At 36.5% G+C, this 21,706-nt stretch overlaps 1 protein-coding gene across 8 annotated transcripts in view; it reads right to left on the reverse strand.

Annotated features, from left to right (window-relative positions):
- The window catches only part of AKT3 (AKT serine/threonine kinase 3), a 414,511-nt gene that overhangs the window by 85,810 nt on the left and 306,995 nt on the right, over positions 1–21,706 (reverse strand). For all 8 annotated transcript variants that reach the window (XM_078156268.1, XM_078156264.1, XM_078156263.1 and 5 more), the window contains one exon: positions 21,136–21,204. In XM_078156268.1, the coding sequence (XP_078012394.1) occupies positions 21,136–21,204 (69 nt within the window). The remainder of the gene's footprint in view (positions 1–21,135; positions 21,205–21,706) is intronic.

Genomic DNA, 21,706 nt, shown 5'->3' on the forward strand with positions numbered 1-21,706 from the left:
TGACTTCTCCTTCAACCTCCAAGCACAATCCATTGTCAGTCTTGCTGATTCCACTTTTAAACTATATCTTATGAACATCTTCTGTTAACTCACATAGTCACCACCCTAATTCACTACTTTGATCACTTCTGTGCCTAGAATATTTAAACAACCTGTTAAAAAATATGATGAAATCTTTTCTTTTTACATTACTTTTATCCCTATATATATATATATATATATATATGTGTGTGTATATATATATATATATATATATATATATATATATATATATATGCTCATCTCCTTCTGATAGTTATCCCTTACAACAAAGAATAAAAAAGAGAAAACACAGTTCAGTAAAACTAACCATCAACCAAGTCCAACATTATATTGAGTATTTTGCACCCATAGTATTAGTATTCTAACTGAAATGAGGGAAGGAACATACATTCTCTCTCTCTCTCTCTCTCTCTCTCTCTCTCTCTCTCTCTCACACACACACACACACACACACACACACACACACACACGGGGGAACAAGCTTAATGATGTTGATAACGAAAATAATAATAGTAACAATAATAATAACTAGCATTTATATGAGGCTTAAGGTTTGCAAGATGCTTTACATATATTATCTCACTTGATCCCCACCACTCTGCAAGGTAGGTACTGCTATTATCTCCATTTAACTGATGAGGAAAATGAAGCTCAGAGAATTACGTGGTTTGCCCAGAGTCATACAACCAGTAACTCATTAGGGCAGGATTTAAACCCAAGCCCTCTTGACTCCAAATCCAATACTCTACCCACTGTCTTTTTTTGGGAGGAAGTGCTGTTTTAAAAAAAAATTCTATTGATGCCTTTTTTTAAAATATCACCATAATTTCCTCCCTCCATCCCATATGACAAAAAAAATTTTAAAAGACAGAAAAAATCCAGAATAATGAATACATTGAAAAATCATGAAAAATATATGAAATGTGTAACACTTGTGGATCCTCTACCTCTGCAAAAGGGTGGGAATTTCTACTTATATCTCTTTTCTTTCAAACCATGCTTGCTCTTCATAATTTTGTAACATTCACTTTTGATTTTTTTGTGGTTGCTCTTTCTGTTTACATTGTTGTAGACATTGTGTATGTTATTTTCTGGGCTTAGCTTACTTATCTCTCCATAAGTTGTTGATCTTTCCATGTTCTATATGCTCTATATGCATCATATTCACCATTCCTCACAGTACAATGATATTCCATCGTATTAACATATCACAGTTTATTCTGCTTAGTAATATTTTTACAACATTCATTTCTGATTATGTTGCTATTGTTATTCTTTTCATTGACATTACTGTACTCATTGTGTTTACTGTTTTCATGAAGGTGTCACAGTGGATACAGAGCTGGTCTTGGAATAAGTAAGACCTAAATTGAAATCTTGCTTCAGATACTGGTTGTGTAATCACATGCAAAAAGCACTTAACCTCTCAACCTTGGAATCTTCCTCTGTAAAACTGGGACAACAGCATGTATAGTACTTCACAAGGTTGTTGTAAGGCTCAAAAGAAATGCAGTGTTTTGCAAATCTTAAAGTGCTATACAAATGTTAGCCATTGTTATTATTTGATTTTTTAAAAATCCTAAACGGGAAGTTTTACATTTATCTCCTTTAAATTTCATCTTAATAGATATATCCCAATGTTCAAGTTTTTCCAGGCTTTTTGGAATTCTGATTTTGTCACCTAGTATATTAGTTATTCCTCCTGCCTTTGTGAAAACTGAAAATTTGATAGGTATTCTATCTATGCCTTTATCCAATCATAGACAAAAATATTAAATAGCGCAGGGTTAAACATTCTAGATTTTGGAACAGTCAATTAAAGAATATAGGATAAAATACTACTAGGAAAGTAAGCCTAGGAAGGATGAGAGAATAAAATCCTAAATAAAATTCTAAAGACACAATGAGAAAAAAAAATTCCAACAAGGAATAAAAAAAAAAAGTGAGCAATGGGAGGAAGAAGTTTTCTAAAGAGGCTACTACGAGCGCAAACGGAACTCAACAATAGATTTTAAGAATACATTTAGGGGAGACTATCCAAGGAGTAGCAGGAAAAAGTACAGCAGAGTTCTCCCACACAACTCCTCCACAAAGATCTAGAAAAAATACCATAACTGAGCCCCAATAAGGAAATCTAAGAAAAAATTAGTCAGTCATTTTTTCCCAGCCCAGGTCAGCATAGGGAAACAAAAAGGCCTAAAGACACTAGGAACAGAATCTAGCTAGGTAAACTAAGCCAAGAATTAAGAAGGCTACATCTGGGGGCGGAGCCAAGATGGCAGAGTGAAAGCAGTGACTTGCTTGAGCTCTCCCCCAAACCCCTCCAAATGCCCATAAAAAATGGCTCTAAACAAATTCTGAAGCAGCAGAACCCACAAAAAGACAGAGTGAAACAAATTTCCACCCCAAGACAACCTGGAAGATTGATCAGAAAGGTGTATTGTGCCGGGCTGGGAGAGCAGCGCAGTGCAGCATGGGCGCGCAGGCCACAGCAAACCTGGAGCAGGCCTCAGAGGACTGAATCTCCGGCAGCTGTGGTGGTTTCCAGACTCCTCAATCCACGAATGCCAAAGACAACTTAGAAGGTCAGTGGGAGGGAAAAGTCTGTTTCTGAATGTGCTGAGAGAGGAAGGTGGGGTCTCAGATCCATTCCCCAGGAGTGTGGCCCAGGTGGGGTGGGGGGGGCGCAGCTGCTTCCTGAACTTCCAGCCCACAGACTGAGGGGGAATCCAGTGGCTGATCAGAGAGGGATTGCAGGGATCTCTTTGCCAGTGCTGAGGCAGGAATCTCTTGCTTTTCCTGTGTTCGGATCTGGGTCACAGTTCTGGGCAGTGGTGCTGGGGTGAGGAAGAGTGCAGGCGTAGAGGGGCTTATAGTAGAGGAGCCGCTCCTCACAGTTACAGGACAGAAAGGAGCACTTGTGGTCACAGACCAGGAAAGGAGTAAACACCTCACCCCTTGTCATACCACCTTGGAAGAACTGAAAATTTACAGGTCCCTACAAATATCTCTGAAAACAGCTACACAAATCCCTGAAGCTTGGGACAGTACACTCTCCACACTGGAAGCAGAATCTTAACAAAGAGTTTAAAACTCAAGTAATTGGCCTGGATCATGAGCAAGCAGCACAAAAAGAGTCAGACTATATTATCTTACTTTGGTGAAAAAGAAGATCAAAATATACAACCAGAAGAAGACAACAAAGTCAAAGTTCCTACATCCAAAGCCTCCAAGGAAAATATGAATCAGTATCAGGCCTTGGAAGAGCTCAAAAGGGATTTTGAGAAGCAAGTAAGAGAAGTAGAGGAAAAACTGGGAAGAGAAATGAGAGTGATGCAAGAAAATCATGAAAAACAAGTCAACAGCTTGCTAAAGGAGACCCAAAAAAATACTGAAGAAAATAACACCGTTAAAAAATAGCCTAACCCAAATGGCAAAAGAGGTCCAAAAAGCCAATGAGGAGAAAAATGCCCTAAAAAGAAAAAATGGCCAAATGGAAAAGGAAGTCCAAAAACTGAAGAAAATACTTCCTTAAAAATCAGGATAGAGCAATTGGAAGCTAGTGACTTTATGAGAAATCAAGACACTGTAAAACAAATCCAAAAGAATGAAAAATTAGAAAACAATGTGAAATATCTCATTGGAAAAACAACTGACCTGGAAAATAGATCCAGGAGAGAGAATTTAAAAATTATTGGACTATCTGAAAGCCATGATCAAAAAAAGAGCCTAGACATCATCTTTCAAGAAATTATCAAGGAAAAGTGCCCTGATATTTAGAACCAGAGGGCAAAATAGAAATTGAAAGAATCCACGATCTCTCCTGAAAGAGATCCCCAAAGGAAAACTCCTAGGAATATTGTAGCCAAATTCCAGAGTTCCCAGGTCAAGGAGAAAATATTACAAGCTGCCAGAAGGAAACAATTCAAGTACTGTGGAAACACAATCAGGATAACACAAGATTTAGCAGCATCTACATTAAAGGACCGCAGGGCATGGAATATAATATTCCGGAGGGCAAAGGAGATAGGATTACAACCAAGAATCACCTACCCAGCAAAACTGAGTATAATCCTTCAAGGGAAAAATGGTCATTCAGTGAAATAGAGGACTTTCAAGCATTCCTGATGAAAAAGAGAAAATTTGACTTTTAAATACAGTACTCAAGTGGAACATGAAGAGGTAAACAGGAAAGAGCAATCATAAGAGACTTATTAAGATTGAACTGTTTACATTCCTGCATGGAAAGATGATATTTTATAACTCATGAGACCTTTGTCAGTATTAGGGTAGTTGAAGGAAAAAATAATATGTATGTATAGATAGATAGATAGATAGATAGATAGATAGATAGATAGATAGATAGATAGAGGGGCACAGGGTGAGTTGAAAATTAAGGGGTCATATCTGAAGATTAAAATTAAGGGATGAGGGAGGATTATATTCAGAGAAGAAGAAAGGGAGAGGTAGAATGGGGTAAATTATCTCACAAAAAAAAAACCAGAAAAGAAAAGGCTCTTACAGTGGAAGGGAAAAGGGGGAAGGTGAGAGGAATGAGTGAATCTTATCCTCATTGGATTTGGCTTAAGGAGGGAATAACATACACATTCAATTGGGTATGGAAATCTGTCACCCTACAGGAAAATAGGGGGAGAAGGGGACAAGAGAGCAGGGGGATGATAGAGAGGAGGGCAGATTGGGAAAGGGGGTAATCAGAAGTAAATACTTCTGAGGAGGGACAGGGTCAAAAGAAAGAACAGAATAAATGGGAGGGCAGGATAGAATTAAGGGAAATAGAGTTTTTCACAACATGTCTACTATGGGAGTGTTTTGCATAACTGCACATGTATAACTTATACTGAGTTGTTTGCCTTTTCAATGAGGGTGGGTGGAGAGGGAGGAAGAGAGAAAATTTGAAACCTAAAGTTTTAAAAACATGTTTAAAAAAATGTTTTCACATGCTACTGGGAAATAAGACATACAGGAGATGGGATATAGAAGTCTATCCTGCCCTACAGGAAAATAGAAGGGAAAGAAGGGGATAAGAGAAGGGAGGAGAGAAGACAGACTAGGGGAAGGGATATTCAGAATGCACGCTATCTTGGGGTGGGGGGAGGGGTGAGATGGAGTGAAAATTTGGAACTCAAAAACTTGTGGAAGTGAATGTTGAATACTAAAAATGAATAAATTTATATTTAAAAAAATTTAAAAAATTAAATTAAATTAAACAACAAAAAAAAAGGCTACATATGAGCACTAGGGGAAGAAGTGATTCCAGACCCACAGAGATTGTCTGGCTTGGTGTAAGGAGCAGGATCAGACATCATTTAGTGGCTATGTCACTGACTAGCTAGTACTGTGTAACAAACATCCAGGTATACTGAGGAGGGACCGGTGCCTTGCGAAGTATTCCAGAGTTAGAAGTTGTACCTAGACGATATACCAAGGGTATAGGGAAGGTGTATACAAGGAACAGCTGTGTGGTTCTGATCCAGGAATGGGGGTGTTTGAAATGGGGGAGGGGGAGGAATGGTATCAGTTTTAGCCTCCAGTCCAGTCTAAAGTAGACAGAGGAATAACCAGGATAGGTATCCCAGACCAAAGGGTAGCCTAAAGTTATGTAACTGAACCCTCAGAGTTTTCCAGCTGGTTAAAAATTACTGAATCTAGCAACCATTGGACTGCTAGAGGGCTGTGGTCTGCTGCAACTCCATCCAGGGGCCAACCCACAGATATATTGCTCAGATGCATAACTAGCTCAAGAACTTAACTGAGCTCTGTCCAAGAGGGAATAAGTATGGGAAAAAGGAAACAAAATTATCACTATCTACATAAAGCTTTACTTAGAAAACCATGGAGTAAACCAAAAAATTAACTGAAATAGTAACATTTTCCTCAAGTTGAATATAAAATAAACTCAAAAAATAATTAGCATTTCTATATATTATCAAAAATAAAATCCAGCAGAAAGAGTTCATTTTAAGTAACTGCTACTGTTCCGTCATTTCAGTCCTATCTCACTCTTTGTAACTCCACTGGTTGGTTGGTTGGTTGGTTTTTTTTGGCAAAGATACTGGAGTGGTTTGCCGTTTCCTTCTCCAGCTCATTTTACAAATGAGGAAACTGAGGCAATCAGGGTTAAGTGACTTGCCCAACGTCACACAGCTAGTAAATGAGGCTGAATTTGAACTCAGTTCTTCCTGACTCCATGCCCTGCACTCTATCCACTATGCCACCTACTTGTCCCTAAAATACCTACCAAAAGCAAAAAATATTTGGGAGTTTACTTCCTAGGCATAGAAAGGCACTATAAGAATACAACTACAAAATACTACCCCCCAAAAGACATCTAAATAATTGGAAAAATATTAATTGCTCATGGGCAGGGCAGGCCAGTATGTTAAAAATGACAAAACTATGTAAATAATGTTTATTCAGTGCTATACCAAACAACCCATCAAAGGATTAGTTTATAGACACCACACATTCCTTCTGACTTCTTCCTCAGCACAAAGTTGCCTTGGCCTTAAGGTTCGTGCTCCCTCAGAAGGCTCATCATATCCTGGAGAAATACTTCAGGTCCCCTTCAGTTGGTATGTTTCCTTTGCTCTGGGATAATTTGGGCAATTTCTTAGCAGAAAGGACTTTGGGAAAAAAGCAGTGGTATTGAGGCACAGAGTAGGCTCGTACACAAGAGGAAAGAGTTAGGAGCTATAGGTAGAAATTGCAACAATACAAATTTAGACTCGATATGAAGAAAAACTTAACTATTTTTAATCAAAGGTAGAACTGGCTGATTTAAGAGGTAGTAAGTTTCTTGAAGTTGAAGTCTTTGGGAAAAGTCTGTGTCATGAATTATTGATTATATAGTATAAGGGATTGGAATTCTGGTATTGGTTTGATGAGACTGCCTCTAGTTTCCTTTCTAACTTTTGAGTTTCTGTGCCAGCTTCCTGGGGCACTACATTAGAAATGTGATTTCAAGAAAACACCAAACCAGTAACGACCATTCTTTGGGTCTTGTCATTCAATCAGTTCCAAATCTACCTAACTGTACTATAATCTAGCTCATAGTTCATATGACCCATAAAAAATGGCTAGATTGTGTCAAATTGAGATTAAATTCTAGGACTAAATTTGAGATAAACTTTATGTGGTTTAGCTCTGATCTACCAGCCTAGTAACTTTGTACTAGCCATTTCTCTTCTGCTATTTCCCATCCAAAGATTATTAACAAGCTAAAACAAATAAAACACAAGAGTTAAAGAGAAGTCATTATCATTATCCCATCCACCTTGCACAAACCTATCCCTTTTTTGATACTTCTTTTTCCCAATGTATCTACTGAAAAAACAAACAAACCAAACCTCTTCTGTTGTTGAAAAAGTATCTGTTAATAACCTCAGCTCAGGTCGAGTCTCAGTGTTTCTGACACTCTTGCTACAGAACTATGTCATGCTTTTACATTCTTCCTGTTACCTAGCCTTTATTCTGTGTGTCTTTTTACTATCTAACTTGGTAGATGAGTTTTTTTCTTCTTTTTAACAAAATAGTTTAATTCTTTGTTTTCATTAAACTTTGTTATTAAACATTTTCAGTCTCACAACAACCCTGTGAGGTAAGTAACTGTTAAATATTATTGCTCTTTTTTTCCAAATAAGGAAACTGAAGTTGAAGGTCGTTGAGTGACAAGGTCACACAGCTAACAAGCATCAGAGCTGGGATTCAAATACCAGTTTGGTGGGTTCTATGTCCTACATACCATTCACTGTATCAAACTGCCTTGCAGTATAGGAGTTTCCTATGTATCCACATTAATTTCTTAAGACAAATTCTGGAAGGGGACTTCCAAGAGCCAAAATGGCAGAATAAGCTGTAAATTGTTGTAGCTCTCCCATATTCACCTCCAAACAACCAGTACAAATCATGGAACCATGGAGTCAGCAGAAAGATGGGGTGGAGCAGTCTAAATTTTAGCTCAGCAAATTTGAAGGATGGGCCCAAAAGGTCCATATCACTTGAGTAAAAGGGGAGCGTAGTCTAGGAAGCATCCCAATAAGCCAGCAGCAAGCCCCATCTCAGCAAACCAGCAAGAGTTCCTGAGCCCCAGTATGGTGGAGCAGGCAAAAGCCAACACCCCTCACCCCCACGTACCTCAGCATAGCCATGGAAACCAGCAAACTCCATTTCCAAGAACCACTACGTGCTTCAGGTAGACCAGGGTGAACAGGAATCCTCCAGGAGCCAGACCTCCATATGCTTTAGTGTAGTCCCGGGGAAATGCAGAAAACCCCACTTGGCCTCAGCAGATGCCAGACACTATCACTAAGACCCCAGCTCAGAACCACGTATGCTACCAGACCCCTACGGCCTCCAGCTGCCAGCACCTGAAGCTCCAACACACAAAGCCAGTGACCAGGCCCCTGGTCCCCAGCACAAGAAGCTTGGGCTAATACCCTCTGCGCTCCAGCAGGAGAGCTCAACTTTTAAAATTCACAAAATAGGCAAAAAATGAGCAAGAAGCAAAAATAAACACTGACCAGACAATTTCTATGGGGACAAGGAAGATCAAAACACAAAATCAGAAGAAGATAACATTGTCAATATACTGACATCCAAAAAACCTCAAAATGGAATGTGAATCAGTCTCAAGCCCAAAGAGCCTTCCTGGAAGAGCTCAAGAAGGATTTTTAAAAGCCAAATAAGAAAGGTAAAAGAAAAACTGGGAAAAGAAATGAGAGGTATGCAAGAGAGAGTCAACACATTAAAAAAGGAAGGACAAAAACTAACTTTAGAAAACCATTCCTTAAAAAAAAAAACAATTGGCCAAATGGGAAAAAAAAAACCTATTGAAGAAAACAACTCCTTTAAAAGTATGATTGGTCAAATGGAAAAGGAGGTACAAAAGATAAGTGAAGAAAATAATTCCTTAAAAATTAAAACTGGACAAGTGGAAGCTAATGACCCTATGAAACACCAAGAATCAGTCGAACAAAATCAAAAGAATGAAAAAAGAAGAAAAAAAAGAAAATGCCTCATTGGAAAAACTACTGAACTAGAAAACAGATCCAGGAGAGATAATTTAAGAAGTAGTGGACTACCTGAAAGCCATGATAAGAAAAAAAGAGCCTGGGTGGAGCCAAGACGGCAGAGTAAAAGCAGTGACTTGCTTTGAGCTCTACCCCAAACCCCTCCAGATACCTGTAAAAAAATGGCTCTAAACAGATTCTACAGCAGGAGAACCCACAAAAAGACAAAGTGAAACAAATTTCCAGCCCAAGACAGTCTGGATGGCTGATTGAGAAGGGCTATTGCACCAGGTGGAGAGAGGACTGCAGCTTGGCGTGGGTGCACAGGCAAAACCGGCCTCAGCAAAACTGGAGCAGTCTTCAGTGGACTGAATCACGAGCATCTGTGGCAGTTTTCAGACTTCTCAACTCACAAATGCCAAAGACAACTCAGAAGGTCAGTGGGAAAACTTGTGACTGTGGTGAGAGAGAAGCCTGGTTCCCAGGCTCATTCCCAAATCATGGTACCAGGGCAGCTGCTGCTTCCAGAGCTTCCGACCCACAGACTGAGGGGAAATCAAGTGGCTGCTCAGAGGGAGATTGCAGGGATCTCTCTGCTGGTGCAGGATTCTCTTGCTTTGCCCATACCTGGATCTGGGTCATAGTTGTGGGTGGCAGTCCTGGGGCGAGAAAGAGTGCTGGCATAATTGAACTTGTAGTGGAGATGCAGAGAAAATCCTCCTCACAGTTCCAAGGCAGAAAAGAGTGCTTGTGGTCATTCACAGACCAGAGCACAGGCCAGGAAAGCAGTAAACATCTCACCCCTAATCATACCACCTTGGAAGAAGTGAAAATTTACAGGTCCCTAGAAGTATCTCTGAAAACAACTGCACAAAACCCCTGAAGCTTGGGACAGTATGTACATTCTCCACACTGGAAGCAGAACCCTACCTTAACAAAGAGTTTAAAACTCAAATAATTGGCTGGGATCATGAGCAAACAAAGGTGCAAAAAAAAAGTCAGACCATAGAATCTTTCTTTGGTGACAAAGAATATCAAAACAGGCAACCAGAAGAAGACAACAAAGTCAAAGCTCCCACATCCAAAGCCCCTAAGAAAAATATGAATCAGTCCCAGGCCTTGGAAGAGCTCAAAAAGGAGGTTTGAGAAACAAGTTAGAGAAGTAGAGGAAAAACTGGGAAGAGAAATGAGAGTGATGCAAGAAAATCATGAAAAACAAAAACAAAAGCTTGCTAAAGGAGACCTAAAAAAATACTGAAGAAAATAACACCGTTAAAAAATAGCCTAACCCAAATGGTAAAAGAGATCCAAAAAGCCAATGAGGAGAAGAATGCCCTAAAAAGCAAAATTGGCCAAATGGAAAAGAAAGTCCAAAAGATTACTGAAGAAAATACTTCCTCAAAAATTAGAATAGAGCAATTAGAAGATAGTGACTTTATGAGAAATCAAGACATTGTAAAACAAATCCAAAAGAATGAAAAACTAGAAAACAATGTGAAATATCTCACTGGAAAAACAACTGACCTGGAAAACAGATCCAGGAGAGATCATTTATAAATTATTGGACTGTCTGAAAGCCATGATCAAAAAAAAAGCTTAGACATCACCTTTCAAGAAATTATCAAGGAAAACTACCCTGATATTTTAGAACCAAAGGGGAAAACAGAAATTGAAAGAATCCACCGATCACCTCCTGAAAGAAATCCCCAAAGGAAAACTCCTAGGAATATTGTAGCCAAATTCCAGAGTTCCCAGGTCAAGGAGAAAATATTTAAGTAGCCAGAAAGAAACAATTCAAGTGTTGTGGAAATAAAATCAGGATAACACAAGATTTAGCAGCTTCTACATCAAGGGACTGGAGGGCATGGAATATAATATTCCAGAGGGCAAAAGAGATAGGATTACAACCAAGAATTACCTACCCAGCAAAACTGAGTATAATCCTTCAGGAGAAAAAAATGGGCATTCAGTGAAACAGGAGACTTTCAAGCATTCTTAATGAAAAGACCAGAGCTGAATAGAAAATCTGACTTTCAAATACAAGACTCAAGTGACACATGAAGAGGTAAACAGGAAAGAGAAATCATAAGTTATTTATTAAGGTTGAACTGTTTACGTTCCTGCATGGAAAGATGATATTTGTAACTCATGAGATCTTTGCCAGTATTAGGGTAGTTGGAGGGAAAAAAAATTAAATAGATAGATAGATAGATAGATAGATAGATAGATAGATAGATAGAGGGCTCAAGGTGAGTTGAAGTTGAAGGCGTGCTATCTGGAGAATAAAATTAAGGGGTGAGAGAGAATTATAGTGGAAGAAGGAGAAAAGAAGAGGTAGAATGGGGTAAATTATCTCACATAAAACAGACAAGAAAAGGCCTTTACAGTGGAGGGGAAGCAGGGGAAGGTGAGAGGGAATGAGTGAATCTTATTCTCATCAGATTTGGCTTAAGGAAGGAATAACTTATACACTCAATTGGGTATGGAAATATATCTTACCCTACAGAAAAATAGGGAGGAAGGGGATAAGAGAGCAGGGGGATGATAGAGGGGAGGGAAGACTAGGGGAGGGGTAATCAGAAGCAAACACTTAGGATTAAGGGAAATATACTTAGTTTTTCTCAACACAACTACTACGAAAGTGTTTCGCATGACTACACATGTATAACTTGTTGCTTGCCTTCTCAATGAGGTAAATTGGGAGGATGGGAGAAAATGTGGAACCCAAATTTTTAAAAACAAATGTTTTTAAAAAAATTATTTTCACATGCAATTGGGAAATAAGGTATACAGGAAATGGGGTATAGAAATCTATCATTCCCTACAGGAAAATTAAAGGGGAAGGGGATGGAGGGGGGTAAGACAGAAGGGAGGGCAGATTAGGAGAAGGGGTATTCAGAATGCATGCCATCTTGGGGTGGGGAAAGGGATGAAATGGGGAGAAAATTTGCAACTCAAAATCTTGTGGAAATAAATGTTGAAAACTAAAAATAAACTTAAAAGAAAAAAAAGAAAAAGAAAAAAAAGAGCCTGGAGAGCATCTTTTGAGAAATTATCAAGGAAAACTGCCCTGATACCCTAGAACCAAAGGTAAAATAGTCATTAAAGAATCCACTAATTACCTCCTGAAAGAGATACCAAAAGGAAAACTCCAAGGAATACTGTAGCCAAATTCCAGAATTATTAGGTCAAGGAGAAAATATTGCTAGCAGCCAGGAAAAAAAAAGCAATTTAAATATCGTGGAACCACAGTCCGGATTACATAGCACTTAACACTTTCTACATTAAAGGACTGGACAGCTTGGAACATGATATTCTGGAAGGCAAAAGAGCTTGGATTACAACCAAGATTCAACTACTTTGCAAAGCTGAGCAGGGGAAAAGATGGACATTCAATGAAATAGGGGACTTTCAATCATTCCTGATGAAAAAACTGGAGCTGAACAGAAAATTCAATCTTCAAATACAAGACTCAAGAGAAACATAAAAAGGTATACAGGAAAGAAAAAAAGCTACATGTTATTCAATACGGTTAGACTATTTACATGCCTACACAGAATGATAACTTGTAACTCTTGAGAACTATACCTTTATTAGGGCAGTTAGAAGGGGTATGTATAGATAGAGGGTGTAGGTATAACTTGACTATAATGTGATCAAATAAATTAAGGGATGAAAAAAAATGTACTAGGAGAAGAGGAAAGGTGAGGCAGAATGGGGTAAATTACTTATCACATGAAGAGGAGCAAAAGACCTATTACAGTAGAGGGAAAGAAGGGGTGGGGGGTAGCATTATTTGAACCTTACTCTCATCAGATTTTGCTCAAAGAGGGAATAACATACACACTCAGGTGGGAACAGAAATCTATCTTAACCTACAGGGGAGTAGGAGGAGAGAGAGAAAAGAAATGGGAGTAGGGGTCAGTGAGGGAGGGCAGAAAGGAGGGAAGCAGTAGTAGGGGAATGAGGGAAGACAAGGGAAGAAGACTGACAGAAGGAAAGGCAGTCTGAGGGAGGCACTAGTTAAAAGTAAAATGATGGTAAGCATGGAAAGGGTGAAAGCAGAGAGAAAAGTATAAATGGGGGAAAACAGGATGGAGAGAAAGACACAGTTAGGAATCATAACTGTGAAAGTGAATGGGATGAACTCTTCCATAAAATGGAAGCAGAGTAGATTAAAATCAGAATCCTATAATATGTTGTTTATAAGAAACATATTTGAAGTAGAGAGATACACACAGCAAAGGTAAAAGGCTAGAGCAGAATATATTATGCTTCAGCTGAAGTAAAAAAAAAGCAGAGGTAGCAATCCTGATCTCAGACAAAGCAAAAGTAAACACAGATTTAATTAAAAGAGATTAAGAAGGAAACTGCATCTTACTAAAAGGTACTACAGACAATGAAGTAATATCAATACTAAACATATATGTACCAAGTGGTATGGCTCCCAAATTCTTAGAAGAGAAGTTAAGTAAGTTACAAAAGACTTATGAGGAAAAATGCTGTACACATCCAGAGAAAGAACTATGGAGTTTGAATGAAGATCAAAGTATACTATTTTCTCTTTTTGTTCTTGGATTTTTTTTCTCATGGTTTTTCCCTTTTGTTCTGATTCTTCTTTTACAACAAGACTAATGTGGAAATACATTTAATATGATTATATACGTATAGCCTACATCAGATTTTTGGGGGTCTTAGGGAGGAGGAAAGGAAGGGCAGAAGGGAGAAAAAATTTGGAATTCAAAATCTAATAAAAACAAAATTTGAAAACTCTTTACATGTAACTGGAAAAACAAAATACTATCAAGTGGGAAAAAATAAAATGAAATAAAGACAAATTTGGTTGTCTTCTTCACAAGAAATGTTTCCCTTTTTGTCTTAGAATTTCATTTTTAGGATTTTCCCATTTTAGGCTGAATTCTATAAAATTTTAAAGCAAAAGATTCTACTTATCCTTTCTTTGGCCTTTTCAAATTGGCTCTCCTAAAACTGAAGGCATATTTTTCTTTCTTCTATCAAAAAGGTTAAGATAGAATTGTACAAGGGCACAAGGTTCCCATCATTTCTACTTCAATTACCAATTTCATCTTTTTGGAAAGAATAAGATCCAAGATATTTCCCCTCACTCTATCCTTTATCTTCTGAGATAACTAGGCCCTCTGCCACTGGAACAGAGAGAGGGAGCTCCAGCAGATGTGCAGATTACTGAAGTCCCTCATCACTTACATAAGTTTTTCAGTGGAAAGTTTATGATATATTTCATGAACACCTTATCTTTTTTTCTCCTTCTGTCCTAACTATTTGTAAGATATACAGTAGAGGTACTTAAATTGGACCTAGAAGGCCTACATTCAAATCCAGGATCTGTTGACTACTACCTTGTGGTTTTTTAAATCTATGATCCTCTAATGTGATATCTGTTTCTACCTCTGTTAATCTTCAACCAAATGCTTTCTACCATGCTTCCATCCTCTGATTCACAGATTTCTCCCATGAATTCATCAAGTAACACTCATAAACCTTAAAGTGTTATATAAGTGTTATACATTGGGAGTAAATGTAGTAGCAGTTTCATTCTTCTAATCATATATTTGGTAAAGTTCAGACAGAAACTGTACCAGGACAAGTCACCATTTGTACTTCATTCCATTGCTAGATGGTTTTGATTATTTTGAACAAGTATACAATTTTGAAAACTTTTATTTCACATTGCTTAGAGGTTACTAAGTATTTAATAAAGCAAAATCCATTAAAAACATTTTAAAATTCATATGAATCAATCTTATGTTTGACAAATGTAAAAAATTAAGCTTTTGGGATAAGAATACACTGGTAAAAACTGCTGAGAAAACTAGAAAGCAATCTGGCAGAAACTGGGTATGGATCAATATCTTTCTTGCACTACTTGCCAAGATAAGGTCAAAGTGGATACATGACCTAGATATAAAGGGAGATATCATAAGAAAACTAGAATAACATGGAACACAGTATCTATCAAGTTTATGGACAGGAAAAGAATTTATGAATAAACAAAAAATAGAGAGTACTGTGAGATATAAAATGGATGATTTGATTACATTAAATTAAAAAGGTTTTATACAAATAAAATCAATTTATCCAAAATTAGAAGGAAAGCAGAAAACCAGAGGAAAATTTTATAGGCAGTTTCTTGGATGAAGGTCTCATATCTCAAATATATAGAAAACTCTTGTCAAATATTTAAGAATATGAGTCACTCCCAGTTTATAAACTGAGAGGGAGCTAATAAAAGGGAGGGCAGACTGAGGGAGGTGGTGGTTGAAAGCAAAACTCTATGAGGAAGGAAAGGGACAAAGGAGAGAGAAAAGCATAAATGGGGGAAGGGGGAATAGGATGAGGTAGACACAGATAGTAATTATAGCTGTGAATGTGAATGGGATGAACTCTCATAAAATGGAAACTGATAGCACAGTGGATTAAGAACCATAATCCTATAATATGTTGTTTACAAGAAACACATCTGAAGCAGAGGGATACACACAGAGTGAAGGTAAAAGGCTGGAGCAAAATACATTATGCTTCAGCTGAAGTAAAAAAAGCAAGGGTAGCAATCCTGATCTCAGACAAAGCAAAAGCAAAACCAGATCCAATTAAAAGAGATAAGGAAGGAAACTATAACCTGCTAAAAGGTACTACAGACAATGAAGTAATATCATTACTAAACATATATGCACCAAGTAGTATAGCATCCAAATTCTTAAAAGAGAAATTATGGGAGATACAGGAAGAAATAGACAGCAAAACTATACTAGTGGGGAACCTCATCCTCCCCCTCTCAGAACTAGATAAATCTAACCACAAAACAAACAAGAAAGAAGTTAAGGAGATGAATAGAATTTTACAAAATCTAAATATGGTTGACCTCTGGAGAAAACAGAATGGGGACAGAAAGGAATATACCTTTTTCTCAGCACTACATGGCACCTACACAAAAACTGATCGTACTAGGGCATAAAAACCTCACAATCCAATGCAGAAAGGTAGAAATATAAAACGCACCCTTTTCAGATCATGATGCAATAAAAATCACATGTAACAAACGGCTATGGAAAGATAGATTAAAAATTAATTGTTAACTAAATAATCTGGTCCTAAAGAATGAGTGGGTCAAACAAAAAATTACAGAAACAATCAATAACTTCATCCAAGAGAATGACAATAATGACACAACATACCAAAACTTATGGGATGCAGCGAAAGTGGCCCTTACGAGAAGTTTTATATCTCTAAATGCTTACATGAATAAAACACAGGAAAAAGAGATGAATGAATTGGGCATACAAATAAAAAAGCTAGAAAAAGAACAAATTTAAAAATCTCTAATTAAATACCAAATTAGAAATTCTGAAAACCAAAAGAGATTAATAAAATTGAAATTAAGAAAACTATTGAACTAATAAATAAAACTAAGAGCAGGTTTTCTGAAAAAAAAAAACAAACAAACAATAAAATAGATAAACTTTTGGTTAATCTGATTTAAAAAAAAGAAAGCAAACCCAATTCATAAATCACCAAAGGATATGAACAGGCAGTTTTTTTGATGAAGAAATCAAAACTATATATGGAAAAAAGCTCTAAATCATTATTGATTAGATAAATACAAATTACAACAACTCTGAGATATTATCTCATACCTGAAGGGGAAAATGACAAATGCTGGAGATGTGGAAAAATTGGGACACTGATTCACACCATGAAATGATCTAACCATTTTGTAAAACAATCTGGAATTATGCCTAAAGATGTATAAAACTGTGTATATTCCTTTGACCCAGAAATATTTTGTCTGTTTCCCAAGATGATCAGGAAGAAAAGGAAAAGAACCCATATGTTCTAAAATATTTATAGCAGCTCTCTTTGTAGTGACAAAGAGCTAGAGATTAAGGGGATGCCCATCAATCAGGAATGGCTAAACAAGTTGTGGTTTATGATTATGATGGAACACTTCTGTGCTGGCTGATTTCAGAAAAACATGAAAAGAATTATGTGAAATAATGAAAAGTGAAATGAGCAGAACCAAGAGAATGTTGCATACAGCAACAGCAATACTGTTTGAAAAACAACTATTAATGACTAGGTTATTCTGTGTACTATAAATATTCAAATCAGTTATAAAGGACTATGAAAGAAGATGCTATCCACTTCCAGAGAAAAAACTGATACATGGAAGTGTGCATGGTATGGTTTTACATATATTTATAAATCTGTGTCAAATAGTAGCCTTTTCTACTGTAGAGTGGGAAGGGAGAGAGAGGGAAACAGTTCAGAATTTAAAATGTGACAAAAAATAAATTTAATTTTAAAAAATTCATATGGGTCAATGTTATATCTGGTTGACTGCTGGCATATTTTGTCGGGGATATACTATTTGGTTCCAGTACAGTTTATTTGTTGAATACTCAAGGATTTTCTGGAATTTATACTTCGTAGTATTGAGCTATACCTGTTGGTTTCCTTATTTATTTATTTTTGGCAAGGCAATCAGGGTAGTGCAGTAGACAGAGCCCTGGGCCCTGGAGTCAGGAGGATCTGAGTTCAAATCTGGCCTCAGACACTTGACATTTACTAGCTATGTGACCCTGAGTCAAAAGTTTTGCAACAATAAATAAAGTTGTAATAATTGTTAATGTTTTAAAGTGTCTTTTTCAATAATTCCCAAATCAGCAAGTTATTCTTTACACATTTGGGACTTTGGAGCACACCTGTTTTGTCCTTTACACAATATGTTATTTTCTTATGTTTGTATAACTTGGGGGGGGGGGTTGTAACGTAAGATGTGAATCCTTTGTAGCAAGTATAATGTTGTAATTGGCCTATAGAATTATTATTATTATTCTTATTTTCCTCACCTTACATTTGATAGAGTTCAGAAATAAATGGTCAGGGGACAAGATGTGACAACACTCATTAGTGTGCTTTTACATTCCATGATCAGTGGACTACTATGTAGGTGGATAAAATTGATGCTTTTGATAGCTGAACAAAAGAATTGGGATGTAAAATCATCTATCTTCCATTGGCACACTGAAAGCATTTTCAGGAAATCCCAAAGCAGATAGACTGAGGGGGATGATATTTACTTCATCCTATTACCAAATAGTTTTGATTTTTTTTTTTCTTTTAGGCCTTTATAAATTAGAAGCTCTTCATTACATGCAGTTAACAGATTATTCAGCATGACAGCATCTATTAAAAACACAGTCTTAGGATACTTATCCTATCATTCCTTCATATTTTATTCTGTAGATCATGAACAATTGGATGTTAACTGATTTTTTGTAGCTGAACAAAAGTATATAAAAAAAACCAAGCTCATACTATGTAGGTTCACTGAACACATACTATAGAATTCTCATAAAATACAGGAGAACAGGGATAAGATATATATGCAACCTATTCCAACATGATTTTGATCCACATGCTTTTAAAACTTTTCATTTCATGTGGCTAGGAAATGATGAGTATTTAGAATGCTGTTCTTAATGTTTTTAATGAGTCAATTGCTATGTCTGAACAATTGTGCCAAAGAGTTCAATTTATGGTAACAATCTAGTTCCAGAACAGCTGATTGAGTTCTCCAAGATCTTTTGAGATCAATCTGAAAATTTACCATCTTTCAGGCCATGAAAGAAAGTAAACTACTAATGTATAATTCTAGCTACCAAATTATGTCTTGTGAGCTATTCAATAGGCACTAAATTGTTACAGCCTTCAGTGATGTGTGGCACAGTTTCAACCCTTTCCTTGCACAATTTACAAGGATCACTAAGTCCCAATAATTTCTAGTGGCAATGACCTGACACAGAAGTGTCATCATAAACACCTCCACTTTCAAAAACAAATTCATACAACTCAACTATCTGTTTGACATTTCTTTATCAATATATTATTGTCAAACTTCATGCGGATGTTGCCCATGGTGGGCTTTTGGATTCCATTCTTGGATGTTAGTCATTTCATAGGTTGCATCTGGGGATAAGCCACTTTTGATTACATTTGACTATGCAATACTGAACCTCTTAATGAGCCTTGATTATTATATAGTAAAGTGATGTTTACTTGCTACAGAGTCATTTCTGCAGAATCTTGACATTTTATTATGGGCTCTAAGAATGTTTATCAGTCTTCTTCCTAATTTTGAACAGAAATTGTACATCTTTCTTTATCTGACACTGTGCCCAACCATTAATAATGTCCAGGTTTTTGTTTCATTAATATTGTTGGGATTTTTATGAGGATACATTCCAAACGTGTCAGGTTCATTTACAGATCCAAAAGCGTGCATTAAGATTAAAGTGTTATAGCTTAAAACATGTTTTTCCCATTTTGCTTTTGACTTCAAGTTGCACCTGATGGCTTTTAATGTTTTAATCTACAGGCTGTGCTCCATGCCTAGAAGACATTGCTCTTCACTCCTCTCTAAGTACCTCTAATCTCTATTAAAGCTCAGCTCAAATAACAACCCCTATATGAAATCTTTCTTGATTCCTCCCAGCAGCTAATCCCCTTATATTAATTTTATATATGTATTGCATATACACTTATATGTCTATACCTTATCTCTCCCAATGGAATGTAAACTCCTTGAAGGCAGTAACTATTTCATTTTTGCCTTTGTATCCCCAAAATCTAATAGTGCCTGGGCCACAGAAGGTAATTAATAAATGTTTATAGATTTAATGACTTGGTACCTAGATTTTGGGTATATAAAATATTCATATACATGTGCATGTGTGCGCGTGTGTGTATGTGCATGTACACACACATATATGTATGTCTCTCATTTCATTCCAATATCGGATCTGAGCTACTAGCTTGGCCAATTTATTCCTGTATGTTAAGCCATTCAGAAATCCTAAATCTCAGATTTAATAGCTCATTGCCACTAGAAATTATTGGGACTTAGTGATCCTTGTAAATTGTGCAAGGAAAGGGTTGAAACTGCCACACATCACTGAAGGCTGTAACAATTTAGTGCCTATTGAATAGCTCACTTATGAACTCGTTGTCACTTCTCAAATTCTGTATTAGTAAAGGCTCTCTGATTATGACCTATATTTTGCTATCTCTTTGCCTTTGCTCACATTGTTAGCTCTTTTTGGAATACCAATTCTCTCTTTTATCTCTGTCTAAATTAATAAAGGTCTAACTCAAATGCTAACATTTACATGAACCCTTTCTTTCCCAGTCTCTCTCCTGTATTAACTGATTCTTCCCTCTTCAGAACTCCTTGTACATATTTTATAGAATTTATCACTTTTTACCTTATAATATGTTCTTTTCTTTTATATATCTTATCTCTTGTAGTAGATTTTTTAAGTTAGTGAGGTTAGGTATGCCTTACTCTTTTTATATCATCCTTATGTAGGAGGAAATTTGAGTAATTTATTCCTATAAAGCAGAGGTGACAAACACATTGACCACAACACTCCTGAGTGTAGCCCAAACCAGATTACAATGTACTTGAAGAATATCTAATAAATGAATAAAAATAATACAATAAAACACAGGTAGCATTACATTTTAAAACTAAGTCCACTGTGTGGCCCACAAGGATCTTTTTGCATGGATTAGTAGCCTCAGTTTCTATTTGTGCTTGACACCATTGCTACAGACTATATACTACATAGTTAGTTTTGGAATCCTCCTAGTATAAAGCATTTCTGACCAACTACTCCAGTAAAATCTGTCTTTATGTTAATAAGTTTTTTTCAAAAGTAAGGAATGGAAAATACATGAAGAGATGTAGAAAATGAAATAGACTAAAAAGGTTAAATTGCTCTATAAAATCTAGAATACCAGTAATGAATATTAAGACAAAATGACTGCTATTCTCTCTCTTCTCATCAAGTGGAAAATCTATTCAATAAAACCACTACGTCACTATCACACAGTAAGAGGTACAGATCTATATTTCATTCACATAGTAAAGAGTGGCTGTAACTATGTTTAAATAAATTAGATATAAAACAATGCCAATGATATCATACAAACATAAATATTTAAGTATGTTTTTTTAACTCACCTCTCCTCCATTAACATACTCCATCACAAAACACAAACGATCTTTTGTCTGGAAGGAATATTTCAAAGACTTGAAAAGAAAAAGAAAAAAAATATGCTCATAATGTTGATCCACACTGTCATCATAATTATGAAGTACTTAAAAAGAGTAAGCTATGACTGATGAAATGGACAGAGATATTTCTTAAGTGCTCAATGAGATCTTATAAGAAATCTGGATTTTGTTCAGCCTGAGTATTTAGAGAAAAAGAATTTTCTGTTTCTGAACTTATGATAATCTTAAATTAAAAATAAACCTTACATTTATAATAAGCACTTCTGAATCTACTGTATAATAAATACAACAACAGTGGGCTTTTGAGTCTTTGTATATCAAATTTTGGGTCCCCAAAATTCTCATACATGCTATCTGCAATTTCAACTTTCACTTTATTCTAGTAGAGACAAATTCTCTTAGGGGATAGTTAAATCTATTGATTATGATTTTTAATATGTCTTCAATGTCACTTTTTCCCTCTAAATGTTTCAGTTTACTAACTGAGTCCAGTATGTCATACTGGTACAACATAACT

This window comes from Phascolarctos cinereus, unplaced genomic scaffold (genome assembly GCF_003287225.1).
Source record: "Phascolarctos cinereus isolate Bilbo 61053 unplaced genomic scaffold, phaCin_HiC Scaffold_5;HRSCAF=322, whole genome shotgun sequence".
Taxonomy (NCBI): Eukaryota; Metazoa; Chordata; class Mammalia; order Diprotodontia; family Phascolarctidae; genus Phascolarctos; species Phascolarctos cinereus.